The sequence below is a fragment of the Lonchura striata genome, chromosome 19 (assembly GCF_046129695.1).
Source record: "Lonchura striata isolate bLonStr1 chromosome 19, bLonStr1.mat, whole genome shotgun sequence".
NCBI lineage: Eukaryota > Metazoa > Chordata > Aves > Passeriformes > Estrildidae > Lonchura > Lonchura striata.
Genome location: NC_134621.1, coordinates 5,919,617 through 5,940,427, shown reverse-complemented (window position 1 = coordinate 5,940,427; position 20,811 = coordinate 5,919,617). Strand labels below are relative to the sequence as shown.

Below are 20,811 nucleotides of genomic sequence, written 5' to 3'. Positions count from 1 at the left end.
CTAATGTCTAATGAGGAAATGCCAAGGCTGAGTATATAATTCAGTACCATTTTCAAGGAGGCATTATAATGCAGATTGATGTGGAAAGGGCTGTCTTGAAAATGTCAGAGTATAATATTACCCTCATAATTACATGATCAACTGGTTATGAAAATTATTGAGCTGTAAGAATTGAACAGTTGATATTTAGTGGTCCAGAGCAAATGTAGAGTTTGGTAGTCCAAGAAAAAAAGTTGGGCAAGAATGATGAGAGGAAGCACAGGTTTGGATTGCCCTAGGGGAAAACTAATTTTAGAAGATTGTATTTTGCCTGGAAATAGAACTCACTTTGTCAATAGCCAATGACACTGCAATCAAATCCATAGATTTAATGGTTTTATGTGCTCCCTGCTTCATAGCAGGATCCTGGAAAATCAGTTTTGTTTTTTTCTGTAGAGACAGACCTTTCCCTATCAGCCCAGGGACCAAAGGGAAAAAACACTCAGCGGTTTTATTCTGTAGGGGTTTGGAAGTCCCAAAATTCTGTTTCAGTGTCATCAAATGAAAGACAGTATTAATATTAATTTTCTGATCTGCAGTGGGCTTTAGGTGATCTGCACCTGAGTGCTAAAGCACAGTATTGATGAAAAGGTCTATGAAATTAATTTTCATGCTGAATCTATTGAGTGCTTATGAAAAAAAAGCAGACTAGTAGCTGCTGACTCACTTGAAAGACTTTGTCATATATCTCAGAATCTGCATAAATCTCCATAAAGTCAAGATATCTCGATCACATTATGCTAAATTATGAGTAGCAAATTAACTAAAATGTTTGAATACAATTAGGTTCGGAATAGGACCTATTTTTATGAACCAACTTATCATCTCGGAGAGAAACACCATCGTAATTGGATCACTTACTTCTTCTACATTTATGCATAATTCACATTCAAAAAGAAAAATGTCAACGTTTTTACCTTTTCCTGCAATGGATTTACTTTTGAATAATGACACTGGAATTCAATTTTTTTTCTCTGCTTTGACTGACAGGTAATTCCAAATCCTACAGAATAGTACCAGTGCTGTTAGAACAGAGAGAGGATTTAGAGAGAGGTTGTAAGTGTTCCCTGTGCAGGGCTCCTGCACCTGGATTAGCCAGTGCATGACCTTATAAGCAGGGTTGCTAATTGTTCAGATATCTGCAAAGGCTTTTCCCCTTTGCACCCCCTCTCCCAGATCTCCTGTTCTGCTTTCCCAGCACCCAGGTCTCCACAGCCAACCCTCTCTGGATGCTGGTCTCACAGATGCCCTTGCAGCCATAGAAAATTCCCAGTGCTAAACGTTCCATCCTTCTCCATTAACTTTGTCAAGAGGGGATTTGGCAACCCATGCTTACAAATCATGTCACCACTCACTACCCCCGTGTCCCCATGCCAGCCATGCATCTTGGTGCTCCCACACACAGGCTAACATGCTGCCTGAGGGCTCGGGATAAATCCCCACTGTGTCTAGGTGGGCAGGGAACTTTCTGAACAGACAAACCAGTTTTTACCATTGTGAAAATACCATTTCTTTAACCTAACCCTGCAGAGCTCTGCAGAGAATTTGGGGATAGATCTGGTATAATTCCCCCTGTGCAAAGCCCCTGCCTCCTATGACACAGGTGCCTTTTGTTATTATTGCAATAAAGAGCTTAACAATACCAACATCTTGGGAAATACAGACATCTGTTAAACTCCGGGTGCTGAACTTCACAACTAACACAACACCACATTACTGTACCGTTACAATACACTGTGTCAAGAACAACAAGAGCTCTGGGTTAGTCTTGGTTATTACTGGAAAGATTAATGTGGCTTCCAGGCACATATGGTGTTAAAGAAAGGCAGAGAGCAAACCAACAAAGAGGAATTGGCAGAATGAGAGAAGATGAGGAGATACAGCAAAAGCCCACTATGAGACATCAGGCTGGTAAATAAGGTGTAAATCAAGCTGCTTCACCAGGGCTGGGGGCCAAGACAGAGGGGGAAGTGGGTGAAATCTGGAGATCATTACCCAGGATAAACTTGGCTCAGGCAGTAGATCCTGAGAGATCTCTTCCTAACCAGGCAGAAGGGGATGCTGCAGCCAGCTGGGAGGTGGTCTGAGCAAGTCCCACCTGCCCCTTCATCCTGGTGGTCCAAGGGGACCGACTGTGCTGGCAAGGGAAGCGGTGCCTGGACCAGGGTGCACTTGGCTTTAGCTCATCATTTCTATGGGCTCTCAACTCAGGTTGTATCCCAGGCTTCAGTGCTCAACTCTTGGCATCAAGCTGCAGGATTATAATTGATCCCCTTGACAAGGGAGCTCACCACCATTCTCTCCTGTTTGGTTGAAAAGGAAATGACCATTGCTGTTGCAGGATAAACATTTCCCATTCCTAATCCCTGTCTAACTTTTCCCAGGCCAGGTGCCCTTGGGGTGCAGTGATCCCAGACTGGGTTGGGGGCACTAAATCCTAAATCCTGTACTGCATTTGTCTGCTGGCGGTGGGATGTCACCTGTGAAACACCACCAGTGCCCAGCAGAGCAGCACGGGGGCACCCCTGTTTTTGCTGGGCAGTGCCACCCCCAGAATCTCCCAGGGCTCGGCTGGTCTCTGCCAGCACAGCTGGGAGTGGGACTGGGGCCACTTTCTTCACATTGACTGCATTTTTTGGGGGGGAATCAAGCTGAGCATGCAGCTCCAAAATATCTCTGAGGAGCATTTGCCTCCTAATATAGCCCTGTCAAGGGAGAAATTGCCACTTTCCCCGAGGTGACTTCAAGCTGGAGGTGCGTGGGCACGGGAAATTGGAATTCACAAGAGTGGGACAATTCCATTACTGTCTCCTTCAGCTTCTTCCTTCTCCTATAATAAGGGAATTAACTCCTTTGCAGGTTTGAGTATCTGGAGGACAGCGGCAAACCAGTGAGCCCATGATGCAGCTGGATTTACAAAGTGTATCAAGAATATTATTAGGTTAAAAAGTAGTTTGCACTGAAGGAACTTATTAAACATAGAGTTTTACTTGGCTTTTATTGTACTGAATGGATTTATTAAAAAAAAAAGAAAAGCGAAATGGAAAATGATAAATTATTTCCACTGTGAAGATTCCAGTTGTGATAGAATGTAGACTTGGATAAAAATAAAGGAAAAAAAATTATAAAATATTTCACCAAGCACCAGGCAGCAGCACACATACACACACACACGCACACACAATATCATCTTGTCTTCACAGAAAGAGAAAAGACGCCCTCTGAAAGTGCTGAGATGTGGGCAAGCTTTGGGTCACAAGTCCAGATTCCTCACTGAACCACAGGAAGTTCATCTACTGCACCCAGGCACTGATTCCCTAAATTCCCAGCAGCTGGGTTCAGAAATAAAAACCTTCTATTTCCTCGTGTTGGTGCCTGCAGAGCAGCATGGCACATTCACTACCACTGGACCCAAAGGAAAGACAGCAAAAGGAAACACACAGCACAGACCTGACAATTGTACACATCTTAGGGGCAAATGCTAAGAGACTTTCTGAGCCTGCAAGGGATAATGGAGGGGTTTGGAATGAGTTCAGTGTCTTAAAAATAACATAAAATACGACAGCCTTGATGCAACTCTGTAGGACCAGGAGAGGAGTCACAATCAAGCAAAAAGAAGAAAAAATAACCAAATCACCAAACCCAGTGAGAGCCCCTCCCTCAGGCTGCCCCCATTTCACAGGAGAGACCAAGAGGCCCAGCAAGAGCAGCAAGAAAGACAGCAAAGAAATATAAATATCAGGAGTGGCAATGGGAAGGAGATTCAGGATTTATTAAAGCATGTTGAGATAACTTCCAACAAGGCCTTAGAAATGCAAGGTAGAACCTCTGTCTCCTTGAGTTATCTCTGCAGTGAAAACCAATTTTTATTTAATCAAAGCTCCCTGCAATCTAAGAGAGATGGATGGAGCCCTGCACCCATCTCAAGCAGTGGCAGCCTGTACTCAGGTGAGAGTTTTAATGGCACAATTTTTGTAGTGTATTATTTTTTGTCGAAAATTACAGCTATATTTGTTTCTATGTTGGTGCCTCTTTAAATATTCAGGCTAATATTCTTAAGTTATTAATTAAACAAAATGCTTTTCAGATCAAAGCTTCTCCTAAAAATAAAAAGTGCAAGGAATGGATTTGCAGCCCTGAGCATCACCCTGAGAAGGGGGCTGGGAAAGGGAAGTGTGAGTGAGCAGTGGGTCAAAAGGAACAGCTCAGATCCTATTAGTGTTGAGTCCAGCTGGTCCATCTCCATCAGCACCTGGAAAGGCTTTGAGGTGGTACCTTTATTTCTTTTAATTTACAAGACACTTCATGCATTGAGCAACTCTTAATCAATGCACAGAATTTACACACTGGGCAGCACAATGACTAAATCCTGTGTCCACAGTGGGGGCTGGTGAGAGGTTGAGTTCCTGTTGAAGCACTGAGGCTCTGCCATATACTGAATTTTACCCTGCTGAAAAAAACTACTCCCTAGAGCACAGTGTTTGTGGAGCAATAAGCAAGGGCTGAAGAAATAATGAATTATCCTCCCTAAGATTTCCGAAGACTCACACCTGCAAATTTTTCAGACTCCTATGCTGGTGGTTGGAAAGCTAAAGTCAACAGTAGAGGACCCATTTGCACAGTCCAGTCATTATTCTCTCCAGAAAAAAAAAGCCAAAAGAACCAAAAAAAAAAAAAACCAAAAAAAAAAAGGAAAAAAAAAAAGCCATGAAAAGTCTGACAGCGTCTTAATGAAAACCAGAGGGGGGAAAAAAAAATATACTGAATAACGTAAGATGATCGAGGAGTAAATTAAGGGTTTGCAAGTGTCAGTGCTGAGGCAGGCCTGCAGACCTGCAGCTCAGGATGGGATGCGTGTGCCATGGAGGAAGCAAACGAGCTTTGCACCACACACATGGTTTAGTGGGACGCCCGTTAGTGACACAGCACTGCCATTCAGAGGGACCAGACCCAGGACAGCTGCTCAGTACCTTGCACTGCGCTGGCTGAGCTCTCCATTAATGCATCATCCAGCATTAGATCTAAAAGAACGAAATGGCGTTAATCACCCAGCAGGACACACAGCAAGACTCCCCAGCCCCTCTGGAGGTTCCTGCGGCTCGCCGCTGCCTCTGCCAGGAGTGTTTCCTTGTGGGATCCTTGTGCCTCGTGGAGGGTGGAAAAGAGAAGAGCTCTTGTGCTTCTCCCTCTTGAGGAAGCCCAAGATACCCCCAAGAAGCCCCTCAGTCGATGATGAAGGCACTGCTGAAGGACGACCTGGGACAACTCCTGCTGGGACAGCAATACCTCACAATGACCACTCCTGCACCTGCCCACACCTCAGACCTCAAAATGCTTCCCCAATTTTCAGACACCTGACTGGATACATGCATTGGAAGAGTCTACAACCAAAAATGACTGTGCCACCAGTCAGATGTCAATGTCTGTCTGTATCTGACATCCCTAGGCTGGTTTGGGCATCTGGGGTCACTTAGGAAGCCCAGCTGAAAGGACCCCCCATGCAGTTGCTGGCACAATTCCAGTCACAGTCTTGGTTTCATCTGCAAGTTCCCACTGTGCAGAACAAAGTTAAGCAATGACATCTGTTGCCTCTGAGGGCAAAGCTGGACACAGTCAATTAAAACCAATGTTTCACTGAGCATGGATTGGGAAAACTGTTCTGAAGCTATTTGGAGGACTTCATACTTTACTCTTGAAAGCTTTTTATGGCAATTGAATACTCAGCAATATTTGATCCTCAGTAAAGTAACTGTTTATTGCCTCTTTAATTAGGTATTTCATAGCACTGAATGAATAACTGTATCTCCAAGGATGGTTTGTCATTCCTTCCCTCTGGGAAATTGCCCAGACTTACATCTTTTCTTCATCTAGTTCCTCTAGCATTATAAATAAAGTAATTAATAATACCTAAACATCTATTTTTCTTCTACAGAAATGTCGGCATTCCAAAACTGCAACTTTAAATAGCAAGCGTTCTATCCAACCTTTAAAATCCTCTTCTAACTCATCAGCCTGAAACTGTCCTTGGGAACTTGAGCTGAGCAAAAGAGCTTTCTAGGCATTTTCTTGAGGGGGGGAAAGAAAACCCAAAAAAAAACTGCAACAAAAAAACCTCACTTAACTGAGAACAGTCTTTTTGAGGGAAGCCTCCTACTTTACACTGGCCAGTGAGGGAAGCAGGCTCTCAGCATAAACTTAAGTTTGATGGCCAGGGCCTGGTGTGACATATCCTGTTGGTTACAAAAGGTGTGAAGCTCATGGGACTAAAAGATGTTACCAAAGGAAATGGTTGGGGAAATGCTGAACTGAGAGAGGCTGAGGCAGCATCGTGGTAATGTGGTTCTGTGATTAAACCCGCAGCAACTATTAAGCACCCCTTAGGCTATTAAAAAAAAACAAAAACAACAAAAACAAACAGACAATATCACCAGCTTTGGGAACAAGCACCTAATCAGATATCCTCTTAAACAGTCCTGAAGTCTGTCAAAGATAGAGAAGTGAAAGGGGACAGGGAGAGAGCAGAAGGTGGACTGACCAGGGAGAGAAAGTGCAAGGTCATGGACAGGAAGGGCAATGGAGAAAGTTCAGTCAGAAGAGACAGCATGCAAGAAGAGCACCTCCAACCTGTGGGCTGTGGCTAACTAAATTTCTGAATTATTCAACTACATTAAAATGAAAAGAGACTAAGAGAAAAACATAAGTTTGGAGACTTTTGGCAGAGTGGGGTCTTTCCTCGTTTCACCTGTAGAGCCTCCTCTAGGCAGGGCTGCACGCTTGCACATCTAGTTGGAGTTGGGTTCAATTTCCACCAGCACTATTTTGTATAGTTAATTACTCTTGTCTGGTTGTTTTTTTATTTCTAATCTGTATTTCTCAAGCAAATGCATTGATATGTTTCTCTATGGAGTTTTAAAGCATTACTAGAATGAGATGGCTCTATTATTTTATTACATTCTTGAATAGCAGTGGTGCTACTGTGCCAATAAATAAACCTGCTTGATAAATGGGACAGGTAACATCACTGTGGCATTACAAGAGTGTAATAAACCAAATAGTGAATCCAGTTATCAGCAGCAGTGCTCATGACTGAGATTTATGATGCCATTCAGCACTACTGATCTTTGCAGTTGTCACTATTTGTGTAACACTGAGCTCTGCTATCCAAGAAGCTCCAGGCCTGATTATTATTATTTTTTAATTTAAATAACCCTCAATGGAAAGGTCATTGCAAATCATGCAGCCATTAAAAAGCTTCCTTGGCTCCTCGTTCAGCCTAAAATGACACTATTTCCTTCATGCAAATTTGATAGCTGGACATGCTTTTGGGAGAAGAATTATCACCAGACGCGAGGCAGGGAGGGGAGGGAGGAGGGGATTATGTGGAAGGTCAAGCAGGACTCAGAAAGATGTGGAAAGACTACCGACCAGCCATCTGTTTCTCCTTACTCCTTCTCTTTTTCTCCAGCCGGCGGAGCCTTTTTTCCTCCCGCCTCTTGGCCTCTTCCTCCTCCTGGTGCTGCCGACACTTGTGGAAATTCTCCACCACCACCCCCACAAACATGTTGAGGACGAAGAAGGCCACAATCAGCAAGAAGGAAATGAAGTAGAGGAGCATCCATGGATTGTAGTTCATGACTGGCTGCAAAGTGGAGGAAGGCAAATTTCAACTGAATCTCAAAAAGAAGAATGGGAACAAATTGATACAGCTGTGCCATCCACAGAACTCACAGCCCTTTCAGGCAGGCTGCTCTGCTCTTCCTGAAAATTAGAGCTTGCTGAGACATTTTAACTGAATGCTCCTAAAATGTGTGTTGAGGACAGAAGCACCACCTCTATTCTATTCAAAAAGGACAGCAGCATACTTTGCAGCTTCTGTAAGTCCCTCATTGCAAATCTCTACCTACACAAAGCACTTCTTTTCTCCTGAAATGACCAAACTGCTTAAAAAGTCAAACCATCCTTTGGTAGGCACACTTCTCCTAACACCAGTTACACCGGTCATGATGCAAAATCTGTAGGGAATGTGTTGAGTACATCCAGACTTTCTACTGAACTCATCACATCTCACAATTTGGATTAAATGCCACCCTGGATCCTAACCCCATAACCCCATTTGACTGTGGAAGCCCACAGTACTATGCAAAACGAGCTAAAATATGTGACCTTTGACAAGTCATTTGTTACAGCTCTGCTGCAGCCTGTACCTGCTGGTCGACTCCCACAGCATCCAAGCCATCATACATGATATCCACCCACCCGTCCTTGGAGGCCAGGACAAAGAGAGACATCAGGGCCTAGAAATGCATGGAAAAAAAGTTAGGCACAGTTGCACTAAACCTCTTTAACTTGTAATATCTTACTCCTCCTTGCCATTTCCTGCCTGATAATGGGACACTTTGATGACCAAGATTTCTCTTGGCAGCAAAACCAATCAATGCCAATGCCTGGTTCAGCAATGAACAGTAATTCGGATACCACAGTGCTGAAGACAAAAGCAGCTTCATTTCCACCCTCTGGGTCTCTACTGCTCCCAACTAATTAGTTCTTACCACACTGCTAAAAAAAGGCTGCGTTGCAGAGATGGCTGAAAATGTCCAGCTCTATTAGACAAGCCCTTCTGCAAGATATATTTGGTTTGTTGTGTAGCAGCGAAGCAATTAAGTGCTTCATGAAGCCACATGTGCTTGTTCTGTTCTGAAAAGAAGTGTATGCCTGCTTGGAAACACTGCCTTTGGGATTTACAGAGACAGAGTGCTGTGTATGTGAACTGAATATTTACTGTGGCTGGCAGTGCCCTGTAAGAAAATCCCACGGGATAATAAGCCACAGGTTTTAAGTCAAGGAGGTAAAGGAGCAAAGAAGCAGATTACCGTTCTATTAATACCTGGCCGAGATTATCAAAATTATACTTGTGCCGGACCCATTTGTAGCTTGCTTCTGTACAATCCGATTTATTTGTGATGTTTCTGGTGTCCTCCCCCTGGCACACAAAAAACTTGCCTTTGAAAAGCTGCAAAACATGCAAAGAAGAGAGGAAGTGTCAGGGTTCAGTCCACAGAATTTCTGTGCAGGTGATGGGCATTTCTTTGAGCTTCTCTGCACATCCCACACCAAGCAGAGCTGTTGAGGGAACTGACCTCATTCATACAGGTTATTAAGAGTGAGCAGCCTGTATAATACACACCTAATGAGCAAATGCATGATTTCACATCGTTTAGGACACCCACCTCATGCTTTAAGCTGTCTGGTTCAGTGATCTGAGACTCCCTTAAAGGCCTTTGCTCCTACACTTGTTAGCTCAAGTGTAGCCCCAGCCAACAGCCCAGACCAGCTAATGGCTTCTTATCCCACATGGAACAACTCTGGTGACTCTCAGCCCAGTTCACAACAAATGAAGTCTAACGGGGGCCCTCTGTCAGCAGAGAAGAGGTGGCAGCAAAGAGGCCCAGTGAGGGACTAATCTCTGCTCACAGAGGTCACAAGGGGACACTTCTGAGGGGACACAAGCTCCTGGGGTGATGTTCATGCTGAATCAAGACTGCTGTCAGTGCTGCTCTGCTCTCTGATTCTGGGGGCTGTGCCCCAGCTGTCATAAAGCTCTGCAGTCTGCAGGGTCACTGAAATTATTCCCAGTGCACAGCTTAAGGAGCTAAGCCCAGCCAGTGCTGGGTACCTGATCTTGAGCTTATTTTGTTTGGTTTACGCCGGGGGGGGATGCAATTCCTGGAGAGTCAGCTCCTGATTTATACCTGCATGAGGAACAGGAGCCTCCACGTGCTTAATTCTAGTGCTTGGAACAGAAAGTGACAGGGGCTGATTACTGCTTCAGACAGGGTGATTGATGCTAGCAGGATGGATGGTATCAAATCCCAGGAGACAACCAACAAATCTACTTTTATTTGCTGACAGAAGCTATTGACATTACTGTTGGGAAGGGGGGGAAATGGCAACCTGCTCTCCAGCTTCCTTAAAACAACACCTGGGTATACTGAGAAGAGACACTGATGGGGTTTGATCTGTTGTTCTAGACAAATAACAGTAGAAATAATAGTGAACAAGATAAATCCACACACTACTCCATGGGTTTTCCTTCAGAAATCAACAGCAGGAAGATGGTCTCTAGGCATGCAAAATTAATCACTGCTCAATGCAACCATAGAATTTCTAGATATAAGAAGTATTCCCTGATCTTTCCATGGAGAAATACTATCAGTGGTAAGGCAGACTGGGGAGATATAGTCCTCACAGAGAAAATTTTTAATTAAGCAGGAAGGTAAATAACTGGTTTTAGTATACTGTCTGTAAATATAACTTCTCCAGGAGCTGGACTGCAATGCCACTCAGGTGCGAGCAGTAACAGTGCTCCTGACAGGGTTTGGAAATACAAAGTCCAATTTATAAAAACACTGATCCCTGTCAGTACTTCACAGTTTGGCACTTCTGAAAGGAAAAGACCCAGTGTTTCTTACAGGACTTGCTTTATCCACCTATTTATTCTATCTTATTAATGACTATTCACACATGGGCAGCTCTACAACCAAAACAGTTTTGCTAAGAGGACACGCTGTTAGAAACTTTGATGTCTGGATTTTAATAGATTAAAAACCTCTGGTTTGATCCCCAGCTTATATTTAAATGGAAAAACTAACTGTAAGTTTGAGAGATCATATTTTTATAGAAAATAGCTCTGGCCTCATCTTACACCTAATTAGACATAAATATTAACTGAGAATTTTGCATCCTGAATACAGGATCAGTCTTGCTTGTATCTACCACTGAATCACATCAATAGTCACGACAATTTAACATAAAGCTGCAAGTCACCAGGGAAAGCATCACAATTAGCAGGGATGAAATTCAAAGATCATACTGCATACTCTGACATAAATTTTCTCATGAGTGTTAGATTGTTTTATGGGATATGCTTAGTTTTATGAATCTGTTTAATATAATGGACGGATGCTGTTATTCTGTAATGCTAAACCAATCTAGCTGCTGAGGTGGTAATGGATGGCATGATTTTCTTTCCTGTTTATTTTCAATGTTGTATTTATTATTTAAGCAGTATGTAAGTGTAAAATATTATATAAGACACCTTTCCAAAACAAAGTCAAATAGAATTGCTTTCCAAAAGACGGCTGTGACAGATCAGATAAACTTCAGGAAGAAGTAAGTGTTATGTCAGAATATTTATATGAAGCAATCTCTTCTTCCCAGATAATGAGAAACCAATTGCATTGGAAACTGCCACTTTCCCCCTGGGTTCCTGCATTCCTAGGACTGAGAATATTGCCAGCAGAGCCAGCAGGAAACAGACTCAGAAATCTTGTTTCTGCAAGCTTTCAGTTACACAAACTGTCAGAATCTGAATGAATCTCCAGTTCAAGGTCTTTCTGGAGTTTACAAGCCACTGATTTCAGCTTCGAGTTTCTATTTCCCCATCAGTTTGTAACTAGAAAAAAGGTGGAGGAGAGATCATAGAATCATGAAATGGGTTGGATTGAAAGGGACCTTTATAGGTCACCTTGTCCAACTCCCTGGAGTGAACATGGACATCCCATCCCTCCTGCCATCAGCTGGAGTTCAGAAAGCCTTACACTGTGCCATGTGCACAGACAGCCTGACCTGGGGAATCTGGGGCTTGTTACACTTTCAGGTTAAGGCTGAGGCTTACAGAAGACTCACCTGAACTCCCAAGATCCCGAAGATTATGAAAAAGGCACAGCAGATGACCACAATGTTCCCAATGGGTTTCAAGGATGACATGAGAGTCTCCACCACCAGCTTCAGTCCTTGGGCTCGACTAATGACTCTGTAGGGGCAAGTAATTACAAAAGCTGTTAGTCCTATTCCTGCCCAGTTTTGCCTCCTATCAAGATAGAAGAACATAGCATTAGAAAATTATTTAGAATGACAAGTTACTCAAAAATCATGTTGGAAAAAACACTTCTGGAAGACTGGCTTGTAAAGTTACAGAGGTCTTGGAGGGAAGGGTCAGCTTTGCATAAATAAAGAGGAGGAGGAGAAAACATATGAGGAGCCAGGCCAGAAAATTCAGCTGTTTTGCTTGGGCCATCCACAGACAGAGACTTTCATGCCTGTAGCCTGTCTAGGACTACAAAGAGAGGGCCTCCCACTGCCCCTTCCTATACAGATTTAGGCAAGACACCTGATTCCCCTGCCTCAGTCCATGAAGTGGAGCTGCCACTCTTACACATCTGTCTGCACATCTGTTGCAATTACAGAATAACAGAATAGTTTGGATTGGAAGGGACCTTTAAAGGTCATCTAATCCAACCCCCTGCAATGAGCAGAGACACCTCCTCAATCAGGTTGCTCAGAGCCCCTGATATTTCCAGGGATGGGGCATCTATCACCTTTCTGGGCAACTTGTGCCAGTGTTTTCAGCACTCTCATCTTAAAAAAAATAATCTTTTGTGTCCTTATAGTGCTGCTGTGTACAGAGACCTGAGCTACCTCTAAGACCATCACATTTTCTGCTTTATACCTACTGTACAGCCTCAGCTCTAAAACAGTGAAAACAGGTGAAACTTCACTGGCAGGACTGGAAGCATCTAACCTAATTTCTATCACTCCTCTCTGTCTGGTATAACACAGAATTTCATAACAGAATGTTAGATGATATCAGAAAGTTGAAGAAGCATAATGTAGACTTCATGACTGAAGGAAAAAAAGCTAAAAAAAAGTAGAAGCTGTACTATACTCTCAAGGTTAATGTTGCAAAGAAATGACAAGTCTTGTGTGATTTAGAGATGCCATCTCAGCATGCTGGGAAAGATGAACAAGATATTCAGCTCACTGACCTGAAGGTGGGGACCAAGAAAGGCATTTGAAGAGGTTACATGCCTTCCCTCCTCCTGATGCCAACTCGAATTAAGCATTTCACTAGCTCTGTAAATCAGTTTGTACTGATGCCATAGAAACTGCTTTCATGACTCAGAAGCAGTTAAATGCTGTGAAAGTCAGAGGAAAGAAGTGACTGTGTGTTTCTGGGTGCTGCTGTGACTCCTTTGAACACTTGGCTCTCAAATGTGTCCCAAACTTCCCCGAGTTCTAGTTTCTGCCTGGGTCTCTCTTTTGCCATGGGAGTCCTCTCACCACCTCTCCCATTTCTTCCCAAATCTGGCTCCACCACCTGAACACTGTTGGTGTTTTGCTGCCTGGACAGGGTCCAAGTTCTCCTCCACACCCTCTCCCAGGCATGGTGCTCACATCAGAGATCCCCATGGACACATCCACACTGATCATGTGTGGCCTCATCTGGGACCACAGCCAACCTGAACCATCCCTCTCCTGCCCTAGGGCCTGCAAGTTGAGTGACCTGCAGTGCTCAATGCACAGCCACCAGCTTTTACCAAAACTGTTGGGTTTAAATCATATCCTGAAAAGCTAAAGCTTATTTCCTTTTTTTTTTTTCTGGTTAAATATTTACTCAAAATGTCAAGGGTAACTCATCAGTTATCACTTTCAAAAGGAAGCAGATGGTGGTATTTTTATCTGCTCTCTTACCAGTGAAACACAAAGAGCAGATGCTTCTATTCCTCACACTGAGCATCTCTGCCAGGTGGGTGCTGTGGCTCCCTATTTCAGATGCCTCAGCCTTCCTGACACTCAGATCTGGGTATTTTAGGGAAGGAGCTGGAGGGTGAGATGGCTGAAGGAGCAGAAGGCTGAACAGCCCATGAGCAGTGTGGGGACTGGTCAATGTGGGCTGGAAAAGCTGCCCACAGGGATTAGCCCAGCCTGGAGACCTTGCTGCTGCTGCTGATAGCAAAAGGGTTTTAAAATTGTGTGGATTTAGGGTTAAAAGGAAAATTAAGCTTAGTAGGCCCTGAAAAGATAAATAAATACCCTAAGTACATGAAGACTTTGTACCTTGCTAGAACTGCACCTGTGTAGCTAGTACATGACAAATGATATAATTGTTAGATGTGATGCTTGTTTAGTAATTAAATATAATTACTGTTTAATCATAAGAATAATCATAGAAGCTGTGGTCAGGGGCCTAAGAAAGATCACGAGAAACTCATGTCAATGTATACAATAGAACAATATAAGTTTAATAATTAATATGTGAGTTATGTAACGATAGAATATAAAATATGTTCAGCTCGAAAGCCGTGTCTGAGTCAGATTTGGGTCTGTACCCCTGATTCCCAGAGCTCTCAATAAAAGCATCTGTATAGAATCATATCCTGTGATTCTGTGTGTTCCTGAACACTGACACTGCCATGAGCCCAGCCCAGCAAACAGAGGCTGAGGAGCAGCTCCATGTGCTCAATTCAATGAGCTGGGTAACGCAGCCTAACAGAATGTCTGAGTGCACAAAGCAAGCCTTGGGCTGCACAGGCTGAGGCTGAACATCTCTTCCAGCTCCTCAGATGGACTAAAGACCTTCATACCCCTCACGTTCCTCACACAGTTCTGGGTAAAACACAACGCCTGCCAAACTACAGGTGGGAAACTGAGGCACAGGAGGAGGAAGCCACATTCCCAGAGGTAGGAAAGCAACTCAATTCCAATTGTTTCAGTGTAAATTAGGTCCTTTGGTGCCTTTAGGGATTCTGACTTTAGGGATCATGGACTTCTGTCCACTGTCATGCAGGATGGAACCAAAGGCAAGTTTTCTAAACAGAAGGTTTCTGGTCTGAACTACCGGAGCATCCTTAAAATTTGGGGAACAAGGAAGGAATTTAGTCTCCAGAGTTTAAAGCTGATAATTTTCTCCAACAGTTATTAAGAAATGCTGTTCTAGAAATAACAGTGATTCCCCCTGTGAGGTACTATTTCACACCCAGCTGAGAAGGAAAATAGGAGGTTACTTGTCTAAATTTGCAAAGTCAGGTGAATGTTGAGGAAAAAAGGGTGGAAAAGCAGGAGCATTTGGCTGCTTTAAGCATTTTTTTATCAACCAGGGAATTCCTCAAATTAAAATGTGTTAGGGTAAAAGCTGCCACCAGTTTAGCTCCATGCCAGTGCTGTTTTCAGCACTACAGGGAGAAAAGACTTTGAAAATATTTTGGAAAATAGCAGTTCTTGCTAATGCAAAACTTCAAACCTTCAGTCCTCCCAACATTGAGGCAAGTCTGTGAGAAGATTCCTGATATTCTCCTAAGAGTCTGACAAGTCTCTAAGGGGTGTCAATAAAATTCTCAGCTTTTCCAGATTAGTACCACCTCCAATATGTCAACATGTGGCATCCCCACACCTCATCAATATTGCCAAGGTCCTGCTGCTATTAGGCTTGTAAAATCTTATTATCTGACCTACATCCCTGCAATTTATGGCTGAAGGATGCAGCCGATTTGGAGCCCTGCAGTTGTGCAAGAAAAGGACACCTGACAAGGCTCCATTCAGCACAATTCCAGCCTGCATTAGGCATATGACAAATGGGGAAATTGAAATAAGACATCCTTTCTTCTTTATTTTGGTGCAAAGAAATGTTAATCCCTCTAATTCCCCCTGGTTCTCCTGGTCTGAGGATTCCCAACGCTGTTGAACCCCTGGTGTGAGATGCTCCTATCCCACTGCCAGCCTCATCCCAGCTGGATCCATTACCAACATTCAACCTTCCTGATAAGAACTCTCAGAAGAAGTAGCAGCACTTAGATGAGGCAACATATCAACATTAATGAAGACCTTCCTCCACAGATTAAAAGAAAATTAGCAAAGGTAATAATATGATAGATAGAAGTGAGTTATGAAATTACTATTAGACCATGATAGTATAAAAGTGAATAATTTATCTGTGTGATTTAGAAGTCAAAGCCCAGGCTCTGTAGAGAGTAAAACAGCCCTAAAGTCCACCCACATTAAATCTGAACACATTTTCAATTTTGATTTCTCTCGAATCTTAAGCTATAACACTTGATCCCAACAATAGCAGATTGAACGCATTAGGAAGGAATGTTATTGTATAAGCAATCCCTTTACTGGCTGAAACATTAGAGGGTCATGGAAACATCTTTAAATGTTATTCCTCTGTGAATTTATTTTTGGAATTCTGGTCATAAAGCTGGGCTTGAATCTTCATGGATTCAATTTGGAGGCTGATAATTAATCATGCAATCAAAGCCCTGCGATTGGCATACAGTTCTTTTAATGTCTGGGCAGAGGGCAGAAGCATGTGGGGTTTTGTGTGCTGCATAAATCAATGAGGTGGTTTCCACGGGAGAAAATCAGAGACAGAATGAGGGAGATCTTTTGCAAGAATCCCCCTTGGAGGCCATCCATTGGGAAAGCCAACGCAGAGCACGAGGGTTGTCTCTGGCCTCGAGCTGAGTGTGACACACAGAGCTGTGGCTTGGCTCCTCTCTGGCTGTCCTGCTGCAGTCCTGTCCTGGAGGGTCCCCAGAAAGGGAGCACAGAAGGAGTCAGCTTTGGTCCTCTGGGAGAGAAACATTGGCTTTGGTCTCTGCCTTTTCCTTCCTGAAGAGAAACTGGCTCAGCTCCATGAGACACTTCACCAGACATGGCAACTGCTGCCACAGCGGGCAGAGACCTCGGGTCACCTGTCCCAGCTGTCCCCGTGCTGTCACTGCACGTGCCAGGCTGTGCAGGGGGACGTGAGCCCCGAGCTGCTCAAAGGCAGCTGGGCAGCTGTGAGCAGAGGCTGCTCAGGGCAGCCCAGATGTGTGGCACAGAGGCAGATGGGCTTCCACGGGCAGAGATTTATCCTTTACTGAAATGACCTCAGTTTGATGGCTGCTTTTTCTTTTCCTACAAATCTAATAATGGGAGAACAGAACTGATTCTGAACATATTTAGGGAATGGGCTTGTTGCTGTCTTTTTTTATGTTTCCTTTGTAGTAGAAAGCAACATGTTGGCTGAACACATGCACTTAAATCTCTTGAGAAAACAAATCAAATACCAATAGGAATGCAACAGCAATAGAAGAGCCTAATCCCACCCATGCTTCAGATGGCAGGTCTTCCCTCAGCCTGCAGTTACTGAGTGGATTATTCCCCACAACTCCAGATTATTCACACACATAGGTGATCACAAAGGAAGGCTCCACTTATAAAAGACCCAAGTCCTGGCCAGACAGTCCTACATATCTATAAAGAAGAATACAGGGCTTTGACCAGGTCAGACAGGTGACTCCAGCAGAGATTAGCACAACCCATATGTCTCTCTTTAAAGCTGATTTAACTATGGAACATCAGAAGAGAAACTTGCATTCCAAAGTTCAGAGAGAGAAATCAATCCTTCTTTTACCCTGAGCCATCTAGATTATTTTATAGGTTTTCTTAACATGGGTCAAAAAGCAGCAGGAACAGAGGAGCAGAGCAAATCTACCCAACCAGCAATTGCACAGAAACTACCCCAGAAAGTGCAGCTGACATGAGATATCAGGGGACACACAAAGAGAGAAGAGCCTGAATTGGAGTCACATAGGAATGCAGTCTACTTACATGGTGAGGGAGCTGAACTACCCAATGGTGCCAGCTGACCAGATAAAAATGATTAAAAGCAGCTCACATCCTAAAACTCACATGCTGGATATGTACAACACACATTTACAGACCAATTGAACTGAATGTCCTTCATAGCTGTTGAGAATATTTGGAAGATATGTAAAGGCATGGTCATTGTTATTAAGACTTATTATTCACACGGGGTAGTAAAACAACATCTTCTATCAGAAGCAGGGTCCTATTTTTCTGTTCTGAAAGAGAAAAATCCTGATTCAAAGCAAACCTTTTTATGGAGGAAGCAGCAGTGAGATATGACAGGCACACAAAGATGCTTTGAGCAGGAAGGTTTATTAGCTGCTGCACAACAGGGGCAGCAACAATGGTATTAAAGAGGAACTGCATTCAGCATGAAGAGAAACCTTCTTGCCCTGGGGTACAGGTCACAAACAGATGCCTGTTTATAAGAGGTTGGTCCTTGGGCAGGCTCTTATCGGAGTGGAGCCTGTCCCTGGAGCATGGGATCCTGCCTGCTGGCAGAGTTGGGGGGCCAAGTTAGTAGAACAATTGTTTTCATCTTGTCTGGGTCATTTTCAAAGTAAATGTCTCTCTAAAATTAATGGAGAGCTGGGGAAAAAAGCTTCTTTGCATTCTAGGTTAAGCAACAGTTGAGTCTCTGCTTCCTTAAAAATGATCTACCACCTGCTACTAATTTCCTTCTTTGTTATGAAAGTCATTGACTGCCTGAAGGAGAGGGGGAGAAGAAGCTGTTAAGCTGCACTTTGCACAGAGCAAATGAGAACACAAATAGCAGGGGATGTGTGTTTTAATGAGCAAAAGAAGCATTGATCAGCTTCCTATTGCATTTGGGGCTGGTCCCGAAACACAGCAAGGGCCCAGGGCTGCGGCAGCTCCGCAGGACCGGCGGGCTGCAGGAGGCTGGGGGGACGCTGGTCACAGGTGCTTTTCTTCCCTTGCAGGAATGCTCAGCCCTACCTTTGGCACACACATCCTTGGATCTTCCCCTGCCTCTACTTACCTCAAGGGCCGCAGTGTCCTCAGGAGCCTCAGGACCCGCAGCATTCCCAGGATTTTCGTGCCGCTGTCGGACACCATCGAGACCAGGATGTCAATGACAGAGATGAGCACCAGCACCCCGTCCAGCACATTCCAGCTGCTCTTCAAGTAGGCTTTCTCCCCAAAACACAAGCCTAGTGCCACCACCTGCCCAGACACCAAGTTGCAACAAATTATGACTGCAGCATCCAACATGTTTGTTGCAGTTAGCAACCTGCCGAGAACGCATTATTTACAGACACCAGTCTGTGAGTCTGTTTGCTTCCCAGTACAGAAACCTAATTAAACAAACCAGCAAAGTGTTCTATTGAAAGAATTACGGAAATATTGCTGCAGAAACACCCCAGGTTGTCCCTTACAGCTGATGTACTTTGAATGCAGAAAAACCTACCTGCACAAAACTGTTCCTAACATTTTTAGCTTTGGCATGAAAAAAAATTGATCACATTTTATTCCTATAGACTGCGGGAGAGAAGGTGCAGAGTGGCTGATCCAAGCAATCGTGTACAAGCTTTGCAAATAAAGAAATTAGAAAAACTTTCCAAAGAAAGAGCAATTGTTCAGTGAGATGATTATGAATTACTCAGGAGAGATTTAAAGCCATGGGTTTCTGAGCCTTCTGCCTCAAATCCAGCAAAGTGTTTCAACGTGCTTAAGTCTCAGTCCTCAGGAAAGCACACAGCAGCTTAGGTTGTTGAGGACAACTGGTTGTTGAAGACAATGGGACTTACATGCATGGTTGAAGTTAAGCATGTACTCAAGAGCTTTGCTGAATAGGACAGGATTGCTGCATTCAAGGATCCCATTGCTCCTATAATGGTGTAAATCAAGAGCAACTTCAGTGAAATTGTTCTAATGCAAAACGTGCTTGGAATAAGGCACATGGCGGGCATTCTGAGTATGATTCAGCAGAGGAAAATATACACACCTCAACTGCAGCTGGTGGACCTAAGGGATTTGTGAGTCCACCATAATTAAAAACAACTAATATAATACAGGCACACTTATCCTCCACCTGCATTTACCTTAACTGTCATCTCAGTCAGGAAGATGACTGTAAAGATGTAGTTGGAGAGTGTTAGGAAAATCCGTTCCTATGAAAAAGAAAATGAGAGACAATGTTTTATAGCCTGCTCTCTGCAGCTGTGCATCCCCCCGTGCATATTTGGGTGCTTGAAAACTGTTCTTCCAATTCTGTGCTGAAACAAGCCTTGGACTGTTTGCTCGCAAAGAGGAGAAAATCCAAATATTTAGACAGTAACTGCATGGTTCAGCCCTGCCAGTGCCCGGCTCAGTGTCAGCACCATGGACAGGAACAACTGCCAGCACCTCCCCCCCAAACCTTCCCATTTGCCTGCAAATCCTCCCTAATTTCCCCGAAATCATCCTCCCCCTCATAGAGGAAATAGGGAGATTGAAACATTCTTGACAAATCTCTACCTGCCTTTCCCCTGCAGAAATCACTGGATTGTGTAAATATCACTGAGCTCCCAATTCTCCTAGAAATTAAGTCAATATTAGTGACAGAGCTGCGAGGCAGCAGGACTTGTGGGATGCTGAAGCACAGCTGGCATGTGTTATCACAGCTCCAGCAAAGGCAGCAAAGCTCTGGGGCTTTATGCCAGCTGAGATCTGCCCCCAAAAGGTCAATTCTGTTGCCAAAGCCACAGTCTAGACCTGGTGTGAAGCCCAACAGCCTCATTTCCCAGTCCCCTGCACTATCCACTAGACTGTACCTTCCTCAGCACCACCACTCAGCAAGAACTGCTAGTTATTACAGGTGAGCCCAAGGACTGGTTCCCTATCCATAGTTAGCAGAAACCTTTCTTTTAAATGATGATTATTAAATAAATTACCCTAATCCCTAGACAGCTTCTGATTCCCTGCACTGAGAAATGGACAGCAGAAGGCAGATGATGGAGGAACAACGATGTGTGTACACGTATGTATGAGCACATACAATTGGCCCCAGTCCTGCTTTTAACAGTTTTGGATTTATTTCTGCCTCTTCCTACAGAGCAGTCCCATAAGAGACGCTGATCTCTTACTCAAAATGAGATGCAATTTAAACAAGAAAAAACACCTTGGCAACTCTCTTGCTTGCCAGATCATGATTTACTGGAAGTGACTCAGGAACCACAGAGTAGCTTGTTTCCATACATGGTCCATAATGAATTAGGTCCTAGACTTGTGCTGTGATTGCATGAGCTGTGATAGGAAACATCTCCGTTGTTAGCTGGCTGCCACACAAAGGCTGCT

At 43.8% G+C, this 20,811-nt stretch overlaps 1 protein-coding gene across 4 annotated transcripts in view; it reads right to left on the bottom strand.

Annotated features, from left to right (window-relative positions):
• CACNA1G (calcium voltage-gated channel subunit alpha1 G) overlaps nt 1–20,811 on the bottom strand; it is a 143,113-nt gene that overhangs the window by 23,227 nt on the left and 99,075 nt on the right. For 3 of the 4 annotated variants that reach the window (XM_077787361.1, XM_077787363.1, XM_077787362.1), the window contains 7 exons: nt 19,578–19,646; nt 18,515–18,699; nt 11,725–11,851; nt 8,924–9,049; nt 8,244–8,333; nt 7,465–7,678; nt 5,010–5,060 (listed from right to left, as the gene is read on the bottom strand). In XM_077787361.1, coding sequence (XP_077643487.1) covers nt 5,010–5,060; nt 7,465–7,678; nt 8,244–8,333; nt 8,924–9,049; nt 11,725–11,851; nt 18,515–18,699; nt 19,578–19,646 — 862 coding nt within the window. The remainder of the gene's footprint in view (nt 1–5,009; nt 5,061–7,464; nt 7,679–8,243; nt 8,334–8,923; nt 9,050–11,724; nt 11,852–18,514; nt 18,700–19,577; nt 19,647–20,811) is intronic. The other variant, XM_077787364.1, reaches the window with a different exon arrangement.